The 12186-nt window shown below is 47.0% G+C and overlaps 1 protein-coding gene across 1 annotated transcript; it reads left to right on the forward strand.

Annotated features, from left to right (window-relative positions):
• Positions 1 to 3675: 3675 nt before the first annotated feature.
• LOC115201642 (serine protease HTRA2, mitochondrial) lies at positions 3676 to 12156 on the forward strand. Its single transcript, XM_029765442.1, has 7 exons — positions 3676 to 4391; positions 4651 to 4855; positions 7138 to 7332; positions 8626 to 8767; positions 8991 to 9060; positions 9182 to 9277; positions 10150 to 12156. The coding sequence occupies exons 1-7, from the start codon at positions 3916 to 3918 to the stop codon at positions 10313 to 10315; spliced, it is 1350 nt and encodes a 449-aa protein (XP_029621302.1). The 5' UTR covers positions 3676 to 3915; the 3' UTR covers positions 10316 to 12156.
• The last annotated feature ends 30 nt before the right edge of the window (positions 12157 to 12186 follow it).

Genomic DNA, 12186 nt, shown 5'->3' on the forward strand with positions numbered 1-12186 from the left:
TCCCCCTGACACCCACATTGACAAAATTCGATTTTTTTTTAATGTGGATGTCTTTCTGGCTTCAAAACAAACACCACCGTCATTAATTTTGTGATTATTTCCAAAATCAAATTTTATTGGTCACATACACATGGTTAGCAGATGTTAATGCGAGTGTAGCGAAATGCTTGCGCTTCTAGTTCCGACAGTGCAGTAATATCTAACAAGTAATCCAACAATTTCACAACAACTACCTTATACACACAAGTGTAAAGGGATGAATAAGAATATGTACATATAAATATATGGATGAGCGATGGCCGTGCGTCATAAGCAAGATGCAGTAGATGGCATAGAGTACAGTATACACATATGAGATGAGTAATGTAGGGTATGTAATCATTTATATAAAGTGGCATTGTTTAAAGTGACTAGTGATACATTTATTACATCCAATTATTAAAGTGGCTAGAGATTTGAGTCAGTATGTTGACAGCAGCCTCTCAATGTTAGTGATGGCTGTTTAACAGTCTGATGGCCTTGAGATAGAAGCTGTTTTTTCAGTCTCTCGGTTCCAGCTTTGATGCACCTGTACTGACCTAGTCTTCTGGATGGTAACGGGGTGAACAGTCAGTGGCTCGAGTGGTTGTTGTCCTTGATGATCTTTTTGGCCTTCCTGTGACATCGGGTGGTGTAGGTGTCCTGGAGGGCAGGTAGTTTGCCCCCGGTGATATGTTGTGTATACCTCACTACCCTCTGGAGAGCCTTACGGTTGTGGGCAGAGCAGTTGCCGTACCAGGCGGTGATACAGCCCAACAGGATGCTCTCGATTATGCATCTGTAAAAGTTTGTGAGTGTTTTCGGTGAAAAGCCAAATTTCTTCAGCCTCCTGAGGTTGAAGAGGCGCTGTTGCGCCTTCTTCACCACGCTGTCTGTGTGGGTGGACCATTTCCGTTTGTCTGTGATGTGTATGTTGAGGAACTTAACTTTCCACCTTCTCCACTACTGTCCCGTCAATGTGGATAGGGGGGTGATCCCTCTGCTGTTTCCTGAAGTCCACGATCATCTCCTTTGTTGTGTGAGGTTATTTTCCTGACACCACACTCCAAGGGCCCTCACCTCCTCCCTGTAGGCCGTCTCGTTGTTGTTGGTAATCAAGCCTACCACTGTAGTGTCGTCTGCAAACTTGATGATTGAGTTGGAGGCGTGCATGGCCACGCAGTCATGGGTGAAGAGGGAGTACAGGAGAGGGCTGAGAACGCACCCTTGTGGGGCCGCAGTGTTGAGGATCAGCGGGGTGGAGATGTTGTTTCCTACCCTCACCACTTGGGGGGCGGTCCGTCAAAGTCCAGGACCCAGTTGCACAGGGTGGGGTCGAGACCCAGGGTCTCGAGCTTAATGACAAGTTTGGAGGGTACTATGGTTTTAAATGCTGAGCTGTAGTCAATTAACAGCATTCGTACATAGGTATTCATCTTGTCCAGATGGGTTAGGTTAGTGTGCAGTGTGATTGCATCGTCTGTGGACCTATTGGGGCGGTAGGCAAATTGGAGTGGGTCTAGGGTATCGGATAGGGTGGAGGTGATATGATCCTTGACTAGACTCTCAAAGCACTTCATGATGACAGAAGTGAGTGCTACAGGGCGATAGTTGTTTAGCTTAGTTACCTTAGCTTTCTTGGGGACAGGAACAATGGTGGCCCTCTTGAAGCATGTGGGCACAGCAGACTAAGATATGGATTGATTGAATATGTCCGTAAACACACCAGCCAGCTGGTCTGCGCATGCTCTGAGGATGCGGCTAGGGAGGCCGTCTGGGCCAGCAGCCTTGTGAGGGTTAACACGTTTAAATGTTTTACTGTTGGCCACAGTGAAGGAGAGCCCACAGGCTTTGGTAGCGGGCCGTGTCAGTGGCACTGTATTGTCCTAAAAGCGAGCAAAGAAGTTGTTTAATTTGTCTGTGAGCAAGACGTCGGTGTCTGTGACGGGGCTGGTTTTCTTTTTGTAATCCGTGATTGTCTGTAGACCCTGCCACATACGTCTCGTGTTTGAGCTGTTGAATTGCGACTGACGCTTAGCTTGTTTGATTGCCTTGTGGAGGGAATAGCTACACTGTTTTTATTCTGTCATATTTCCGGTCACCTTGCCATGATTAAAAGCAGTGGTTCCCGCTTTCAGTTTTGCGCGAATGCTGCCATCAATCCACGGTTTCTGGTTAGGGAAGGTTTTAATAGTCACCGTGAGTACAACAGTACCGATGCACTTGCTAATAAACTCGCTCACTGAATCAGCGTATACATCAATGTTGTTGTCTGAGGTTATCCGGAACATATCCCAGTCCACGTGATCGAAGAAATCTTGAAGCGTGGAATCCAATTGGTCGGACCAGCATTGAACAGACCTGAGCACGGGTGTTTCCTGTTTTAGTTTCTGTCTATAGGCTGGGAGCAACAAAATGGAGTCGTGGTCAGATTTGCCGAAAGAAGGGTGGGGGAGGGCTTTGTATGCTTCGCGGAAGTTAGAATAGCAATGATCTAGAATGCTGCCAGCTCGAGTCGCGCATTCGATATGCTGATTAAAATTTAGGGAGCCTTGTTTCCAGATTAGCTTTGTTAAAATCCCCAGCTACAATAAATGCAGCCTCAGGATATATGGTTTCCAGTGACGTTCTTTCAGGGCCTTCGAGGTATCTGCAATGTAGTCGTGCAGGAACACAACCCTTAGAAGTTTGACAGCCCACCGCACAGGGTAATGTCTAGACGGGATACAGCTTTTGTCAAATTGACATCAAAAGTTTATTTTTTTGCAATTTAGCTAACCGTAACCCTTTTCCTAACCTTAGGAAACCCTTACCCAATTGACTACATTAAAATGGTGGTAGCCCTTAATGGCGCTGCCCATACTAAAATTGCATTTTGGCCACTAGAGGTTTCTATCATTCTCTATGGTCGTGATCTAGGTTGGGACGGTGTCGCCTAATTCTCCTAACCTGATAAGAATAAGTCACTTCAGTATCGGAAGTGGCGTTAAAACATCACAGCAGCAACATTAAGACTTCCGGTTTTGAGATTTTGCACAGTAAAACGGCATGTGTATCATACAAAATCCGTTTTTTTTTTCAGCTTTGCATAATGTTATTATGTAAAAAAATATATAACTACATGGGGGAAAATCTGAACTAAAGATAATTACTGATTTTAAATGTGCAAAAAGGCTCAACTGGCTCATCATTAGGTTAATCTAGGTTGTTAACAGGTCTGCCAGTTCACCGTTTATGTTGTGTTGTTGAAGTAACTAATCACATATAGGCCTGCATTGCAGTGAATAGAGTGGGTGGAGTAGAAAGTATTGCTGGGCATTTAGACCTCAGTCCCTCATGAAATACCACTATAGATTCCACAGACCCTAGTGAGCAATCCCAACTCCACTTACATCGGCACCTAGAATAGTTCTCTATAAGCCTATATTAATGTTATATACACTGTATTGCATTGGGGGCATTTATTTGACTTTGGAACATGTTTTAAAACCCAAATGTAATTCAAATGTCACTTAAATATGAACAAATATGAATCATTGTTAATGTTAAGATAATAATTTTTCATATTTTATGAATAAATACAGGTTGACACTTCTATTATTACGTGCGGGGCTTTTATTTAGAACGTTTCTATAATTCTGTGACCCGGAAGTACTTTTTTTGTGTGTTACTGACGAGACGCTGGTTATTTTTTCGACCTAGTTAGTTCGTGGTCCGATAGCTGGTACGTGGATCTAGACAGTAGCCACAGTTTTTATTGTTTTATGATTACGTTTTTATAAATCCGTAGGTTACTAAGGTCAGAAAGCGTTGTAGATCCATATGGTCAAGAAAGGAGTGTGAATTGTTGAATTTGTTGTAAAAGTTATTTCACTGCATTCTGACTGATGCAACAACATGTCAACACATGTCAATCGTCCGCTCTTCTGGATAATCAAGAGGTACACTGGGGAATATCTCCGAAAATGTAACATTTTGAACGAGCGAACACTAGGACGAGTTTCCGGTGCTTCTGTCGGTTACAAACAGCACTCAACGGGAGATGCAAACACCCGTCATGCCAACAATGTTCCGACCATTTGTAGCGCAGGAGGCGGCAGGGACAGTGGCTCAGAGCGGACTACTCTCCTCAAGTCAGTCGCTGTTGGGTTGGGACTCGGTAGTGCGGCACTTCTGCATTTCAGAGGGGACGAGGAGGACAAAGTTTGTGAGAGGAGAGATTTACTTTGTGATTCCATCCTAGAACGTGTCTTGCCATCAGCCCACTGTGCCTCTCCTTTTAAACCCGACAGTCCACGATTCAAGTTCAACTTCATTGCGGATGTGGTGGAAAAATCTACGCCCGCTGTCGTATATATTGAAATCGTCGGCCGGTAAGATCACATGACCGCTTTGATAGGCTAGTTTGTTTTGATAATAAAATACAATAGTGCCAGTCCCGTTTGTGCTATCGTATCAACTCCTTGTCACCGATTATCATGTCATGTTTGGATTGGCAATGTTGGCAAGAGCACATACAGATCTGAGACCAAGTTGATGATAAACCCTGACCAACAATTGCTCTCCATCCAGTTCTAAATGTCCATTATGAACAATAACGTAACATATAATGTTGAACTATGATACTGACAGGCACCCGTTCTCCGGTCGGGAAGTCCCCATCTCCAACGGTTCTGGGTTCATTGTCAGCAGTGATGGGCTCATAGTCACCAATGCCCATGTAGTGGCCAATAAGAGAGGAGTCCGGGTCAAGCTAACCAATGGGGAGACGTATAACGCCACTGTGCAAGACGTTGATCAGGTGGCAGACATAGCCACTATAAAAATCAATGCCCAGGTAAGACAAGGTTATGATTGAGACATGACACTCACCCTACCCCCTCGGTCCGTCTCTCTCTCTCCTCTCTGCAGCACCCTCTCCGTCTCTCTCCTCTCTGTAGCACCCTCTCCGTCTCTCTCTCCTCTCTGTAGCACCCTCTCCGTCTCTCTCTCTCCTCTCTGCAGCACCCTCTCCGTCTCTCTCTCTCCTGTCTGCAGCACCCTCTCCGTCTCTCTCCTCTCTGTAGCACCCTCTCCGTCTCTCTCTCCTCTCTGTAGCACCCTCTCCGTCTCTCTCTCTCCTCTCTGCAGCACCCTCTCCGTCTCTCTCTCTCCTGTCTGCAGCACCCTCTCCGTCTCTCTCCTCTCTGTAGCACCCTCTCCGTCTCTCTCCTCTCTGTAGCACCCTCTCCGTCTCTCTCCTCTCTGTAGCACCCTCTCCGTCTCTCTCCTCTCTGCAGCACCCTCTCCGTCTCTCTCTCTCCTCTCTGCAGCACCCTCTCCGTCTCTCTCTCTCCTCTCTGCAGCACCCTCTCCTTCTTCCTCTCTGCAGCACCCTCTCCTTCTCTCTCTCTGTAGCACCCTCTCCTTCTCTCTCTCTGTAGCACCCTCTCCTTCTCTCTCTCTGTAGCACCCTCTCCGTCTCTCTCTGTAGCACCCTCTCCTTCTCTCTCTCTCTCTGTAGCACCCTCTCCTTCTCTCTCTCTGTAGCACCCTCTCCTTCTCTCTCTCTGTAGCACCCTCTCCGTCTCTCTCTCTGTAGCACCCTCTCCTTCTCTCTCTCTCTCTGTAGCACCCTCTCCTCTCTGCAGCACCCTCTCCTTCTCTCTCTCTGTAGCACCCTCTCCGTCTCTCTCTCCTCTCTGCAGCACCCTCTCCGTCTCTCTCTCTGCAGCACCCTCTCCGTCTCTCTCTCTCCTCTCTGTAGCACCCTCTCCTTCTCTCTCTCTCTCTGTAGCACCCTCTCCTTCTCTCTCTCTCTCTGTAGCACCCTCTCCGTCTCTCTCTCTCCTCTTTGCAGCACCCTCTCCTTCTCTCTCTCTCTCTGTAGCACCCTCTCCGTCTCTCTCTCTCCTCTCTGCAGCACCCTCTCCGTCTCTCTCTCTCCTCTCTGCAGCACCCTCTCCGTCTCTCTCTCTCCTCTCTGCAGCACCCTCTCCGTCTCTCTCTCCTCTCTGCAGCACCCTCTCCGTCTCTCTCTCTCCTCTCTGTAGCACCCTCTCCGTCTCTCTCTCCTCTCTGCAGCACCCTCTCCGTCTCTCTCTCCTCTCTGTAGCACCCTCTCCGTCTCTCTCTCCTCTCTGTAGCACCCTCTCCGTCTCTCTCTCTCCTCTCTGTAGCACCCTCTCCGTCTCTCTCTCTCCTCTCTGTAGCACCCTCTCCGTCTCTCTCTCTCCTCTCTGTAGCACCCTCTCCGTCTCTCTCTCTCCTCTCTGTAGCACCCTCTCCGTCTCTCTTTCTGTAGCACCCTCTCCGTCTCTCTCTCTGTAGCACCCTCTCCGTCTCTCTCTCTCCTCTCTGCAGCACCCTCTCCTTCTCTCTCCTCTCCTCTCTGCAGCACCCTCTCCGTCTCTCTCTCTCCTCTCTGCAGCACCCTCTCCGTCTCTCTCTCCTCTCTGTAGCACCCTCTCCGTCTCTCTCTCCTCTCTGTAGCACCCTCTCCGTCTCTCTCTCCTCTCTGCAGCACCCTCTCCGTCTCTCTCCTCTCTGTAGCACCCTCTCCGTCTCTCTCCTCTCTGTAGCACCCTCTCCGTCTCTCTCTCTCCTCTCTGCAGCACCCTCTCCGTCTCTCTCTCTCCTCTCTGTAGCACCCTCTCCGTCTCTCTCTCCTCTCTGCAGCACCCTCTCCGTCTCTCTCTCTCCTCTCTGCAGCACCCTCTCCGTCTCTCTCCTCTCTGTAGCACCCTCTCCGTCTCTCTCCTCTCTGTAGCACCCTCTCCGTCTCTCTCCTTTCTTTAGCACCCTCTCCTCTCTGCAGCACCCTCTCCGTCTCTCTCTCCTCTCTGTAGCACCCTCTCCTCTTTGTATCACCCTCTCCATCTCTATAGCACCCTCTGTCTATGTCCTCTCTGTAGCACCCTCTCCTCTAGCACCCTCTCCCTACCCTCTCCTCTTTGTATCACCCTCTCCATCTCTATAGCACCCTCTGTCTATGTCCTCTCTGTAGCACCCTCTCCTCTAGCACCCTCTCCCTACCCTCTCCTCTTTGTATCACCCTCTCCATCTCTATAGCACCCTCTGTCTATGTCCTCTCTGTAGCCCCCTCTGCCTACCCTCTAACTGTGTCTCTCTCCTCTCTAGCACCCTCTCCCTACACTCTCTCTGGGGCTGTCGTCGGATGTGCGTCAGGGCGAGTTTGTGGTTGCCATGGGCAGCCCATTTGCCCTGAGGAACACCATCACGTCAGGTATCGTCTCCTCAGTCCAGCGGGGCAGCAAGGAGCTGGGTCTGTCCAAACCCAACATGGACTATATCCAGACAGACGCTGCCATCGATGTGAGTACCCTGGTCTGTTTACAGTAACCCTAACCTGCTAGTAAAGCATTGACTGTGACCCTGGCCTGCTAGTAAAGCATTGACTGTGACCCTGGCCTGCTAGTAAAGCATTGACTGTGACCCTGGCCTGCTAGTAAAGCATTGACTGTGACCCTGGCCTGCTAGTATAGTAAAGCATTGACTGTGACCCTGGCCTGCTAGTATAGTAAAGCATTGACTGTGACCCTGGCCTGCTAGTATAGTAAAGCATTGACTGTGACCCTGGCCTGCTAGTATAGTAAAGCATTGACTGTGACCCTGGCCTGCTAGTATAGTAAAGCATTGACTGTGACCCTGGCCTGCTAGTATAGTAAAGCATTGACTGTGACCCTGGCCTGCTAGTATAGTAAAGCATTGACTGTGACCCTGGCCTCCTAGTATAGTAAAGCATTGACTGTGACCCTGGCCTGCTAGTATAGTAAAGCATTGACTGTGACCCTGGCCTGCTAGTATAGTAAAGCATTGACTGTGACCCTGGCCTGCTAGTATAGTAAAGCATTGACTGTGACCCTGGCCTGCTAGTATAGTAAAGCATTGACTGTGACCCTGGCCTGCTAGTATAGTAAAGCATTGACTGTGACCCTGGCCTGCTAGTAAAGCATTGACTGTGACCCTGGCCTGCTAGTATAGTAAAGCATTGACTGTGACCCTGGCCTGCTAGTATAGTAAAGCATTGACTGTGACCCTGGCCTGCTAGTATAGTAAAGCATTGACTGTGACCCTGGCCTGCTAGTATAGTAAAGCATTGACTGTGACCCTGGCCTGCTAGTATAGTAAAGCATTGACTGTGACCCTGGCCTGCTAGTATAGTAAAGCATTGACTGTGACCCTGGCCTGCTAGTATAGTAAAGCATTGACTGTGACCCTGGCCTGCTAGTAAAGCAAAGCATTGACTGTGACCCTGGCCTGCTAGTAAAGCATTGACTGTGACCCTGGCCTGCTAGTAAAGCATTGACTGTGACCCTGGCCTGCTAGTAAAGCATTGACTGTGACCCTGGCCTGCTAGTAAAGCATTGTGGTCCACTGCCTTCGACGTAACTCCACTGGTCTGGTCATGGATGTGAACTAATTGCCAGTAGTAATTTAGTAGACAGTCTTATCCAGATGAATGTACAATCGGTGTGTCCAGCTTGTAAGGAACAACCACACATCACAAGCCCCTATCTGCAAAATTAAATCTAGTAAGAGTAAAGCGTTATGTTCTCCTAATGTATGACATGATCAATAATGCTTCTGGATTGTTCTGTCTTGCAGTTTGGGAACTCTGGAGGGCCTCTGATTAATCTGGATGGTGAGGTGATCGGCATCAACACCATGAAGGTGACGGCAGGGATCTCCTTCGCGATCCCCTCGGATCACGTCAAACACTTCCTGAACCAAGCCTCTGACAAGAAGAGTGAGTTACTTTACCGTGCTGACGAAGGACCATAGCCTGGTCCCAGATCTGTTTGTGCTGTCCTGCCAATTCCTATGTTGGCTCCTATGGTCATGGTGTGACAATACGCCTAAGTCAGACACCACTAACAGGTCTGAGACCAGGCTAATAAGACCATAGACCCCCTACCTTGAAGTTATTTGCACTTCTTGGAAGTGTTGGTTTTTGTGATTGTCTCTCCTAGAGTCTCGGTTGGGGGTGTTGGACACCAAGCGGAGATACATTGGTGTCATGATGCTGACCCTGACTCCAAGGTAAAGGTCATATGACAGCTATTGCGCTGCACCTGAGTTAACAGGAAAGCTATCACCTACCTGGGGTAGGATGTATGACAGTGGAGGATTTAGTCATAGTTGGATATCTATTCTGTTGCAGTATCATTGCCGAGTTGAAGCTGAGGGATCCCTCCTTCCCTGATGTCACTTACGGGATCATGATCCACCGGGTCATCATGGGCTCTCCAGCCAACAGGTGAGCACCGTGTAATGTCCGTATGAGGTCTCCATATTCAATTCAACTGTGATGTGTACATTGTTTATTCTTTCTTCATGCGTCGGTGAAATACACTTAAGAATGAACGAATGTGGAATGCACTGTAAAGGTATATTTCAAAAACATTCCAGGGCAGGTATGAAGCTAGGTGACAGTGTCGTTATAACCCTCCACAGGGCAGGCATGAAGCTAGGTGACAGTGTCGTTATAACCCTCCACAGGGCAGGCATGAAGCTAGGTGACAGTGTCGTTATAACCCTCCACAGGGCAGGCATGAAGCTAGGTGACAGTGTCGTTATAACCCTCCACAGGGCAGGCATGAAGCTAGGTGACAGTGTCGTTATAACCCTCCACAGGGCAGGCATGAAGCTAGGTGACAGTGTCGTTATAACCCTCCACAGGGCAGGCATGAAGCTAGGTGACAGTGTCGTTATAACCCTCCACAGGGCAGGCATGAAGCTAGGTGACAGTGTCGTTATAACCCTCCACAGGGCAGGCATGAAGCTAGGTGACAGTGTCGTTATAACCCTCCACAGGGCAGGCATGAAGCTAGGTGACAGTGTCGTTATAACCCTCCACAGGGCAGGCATGAAGCTAGGTGACAGTGTCGTTATAACCCTCCACAGGGCAGGCATGAAGCTAGGTGACAGTGTCGTTATAACCCTCCACAGGGCAGGCATGAAGCTAGGTGACAGTGTCGTTATAACCCTCCACAGGGCAGGCATGAAGCTAGGTGACAGTGTCGTTATAACCCTCCACAGGGCAGGCATGAAGCTAGGTGACAGTGTCGTTATAACCCTCCACAGGGCAGGCATGAAGCTAGGTGACAGTGTCGTTATAACCCTCCACAGGGCAGGTATGAAGCCAGGTGACATTGTGTTGGAGATCAACGGCACCAAGGTGAACACGTCAGAGGAGATTTACAATGCAGTGAGGACCAGCGACAGCATCACCATGGTGATCAGAAGGGGTCAGGACCTACTCAGACTACACATGACCCCAGAGTTCACAGAGTGATGTCATCAAACGTTGCCAGTTAGTGGAGCCGCATGATATAGAGGTCGTGTACGAAGAAGAGGACAGTTGGTACACTGAAGAGGACAGGGATACTGAATGATCACACCCACAACATGCTTAGAGACAGACTAGCACATCACTGTCTGTGTGGTTCTACACATTCAATAAACCACAGGACAGAAATCATGTAACATGGCCTATTAACACATAGCAGCCGACTTTAAAGCAGAGTCCAGTCTGACTGATATACAAATCACTTTGTATCATAAATAACTACTCCAATATTATTTGTAGATCCATCAGTCACAATTTACACGATACATCACAGTTTTGATGCTCTCGAACACTGCCTACCGTGGGTTTACAGTCGTAAGATTAGATGGGCTATGATAAACACAGTATTAGTCAGACACTGTAACTGAAGGCTGAAGGAAGTGACAGTTGGTTGTGACTGACTGGCTTCAAACCAAGACACTGCCCTCAACAGACCATGTGATTTATAATGAAACAGATACTTATACTGAAATATTGAGCTATAAGGCTCTGCACTGAAGTATTTACAGTATTATGACATCAATATACAGTATATCTATCAATTGACTTGTATTGTTTGGGGATTTAATTACAACCTCATTGAAGATCTGATGTAACCAAGAAGGGGGTGTGATTCAATCCGATCTGTGGTAGATCCGCGTTATAGCGTGCTTGACATTTTAAAGGTCATTTTTAATACAGCCAACATATGAAACGTTTACCATTAATGCCATCTGCAAATGCGGTGAAATTGTCTTTAAAAGTTGCATTGTCTATAAGTGCGATCAGATTAGGGTTTTCACTATAATACACTATCAGTTGTGTGCACAATATTTTTACTGAAAGTCACTACAATAAACTATTTAGAAAAGCTGATATTTCTAAGTCCGATACAGTCCTACCAGTCTCAGCAACCCAGAACAGAAAACCTCACATGTTAGTCTCTCTGAGAGATTACTGTACAACACACTTTACTTGTTTGTTTTTGGTAAAGCAGGTTAGCATATTTCCCTTTCTACTTCTTGCCTGTGTCTTAAAGACAGGCTCAGGTTGGGTTGTAATACTGTGTGGTTTTAAAGGTTCAGGTTGGGTTGTGAGAAGTAGGCATTGGTCTGAAGCCAAAAAAGTAAATGAACATGAGCAGCACAATGCTTCAGTGATGCTCTACCAAGGGGTTCCAGCAGACAGCTTTGACCTACTACAGTAGCTATGTTGGTCTATTGTACTTCAAACAACATATAGACAGGTTACTTGGGATTCAAAACTACTGTAGTGGGTCAAAGCTGTGTGCTGGATAACCTTATTAGAGCATTGGTGAAGTAGGCATTGTGGTGCTCATGTGAATTTCTTTTTCGGCCACAGACAAATGCCTGCGTTTCACTGAAAATGTTGTTTAATTTCCATGTTTTTTTTTTTTACACCTAAAGTAATTATACAACATTTCCACATGCAAAAGGTGTCTTTTTTTTGTAATTTGCACTTCAAATGATGTTCTAAAAATTGAAGTGTCGGAGCTGAAAATGTGGACCCAATTGTATACAAATTTTCTGTTACCGGTGGCCATCTTAGGTTGTACCGGTATGTCAGATTAGCTACATTTCAAATTTCTCAGCCTTTGAGTACCACATAAACACTTTGAATGAATAACAGACATGTTCATAACAAGTGGCTATGGATGAAGATCAAAATATCTGTTCAAAAACATATATTTTAAAACAAAATTTAACTACACGTTAAAATATTATTTATTTTAGGGAATTTAAACCATTTGTTACGAAAGGTTAATAAAAATAAGTGTTACTGCTTGACAGTGTCTCTTTGCAATCATTAAAAATGAC

Source organism: Salmo trutta, chromosome 10 (assembly GCF_901001165.1).
Source record: "Salmo trutta chromosome 10, fSalTru1.1, whole genome shotgun sequence".
In the NCBI taxonomy this organism is placed as follows: domain Eukaryota; kingdom Metazoa; phylum Chordata; class Actinopteri; order Salmoniformes; family Salmonidae; genus Salmo; species Salmo trutta.

What these genes read in the sequence shown, in the direction of transcription:
- LOC115201642 (XM_029765442.1), top strand. Translation starts at nt 3,916, where the DNA reads ATGTCAACACATGTCAATCGTCCGCTCTTCTGGATAATCAAGAGGTAC. An exon ending in AGACAGACGCTGCCATCGAT is followed by an intron (nt 7,333 to 8,625) that starts GTGAGTACCCTG and finishes TCTGTCTTGCAG; the next exon opens with TTTGGGAACTCTGGAGGGCC. An exon ending in CCAAGCCTCTGACAAGAAGA is followed by an intron (nt 8,768 to 8,990) that starts GTGAGTTACTTT and finishes TGTCTCTCCTAG; the next exon opens with AGTCTCGGTTGGGGGTGTTG.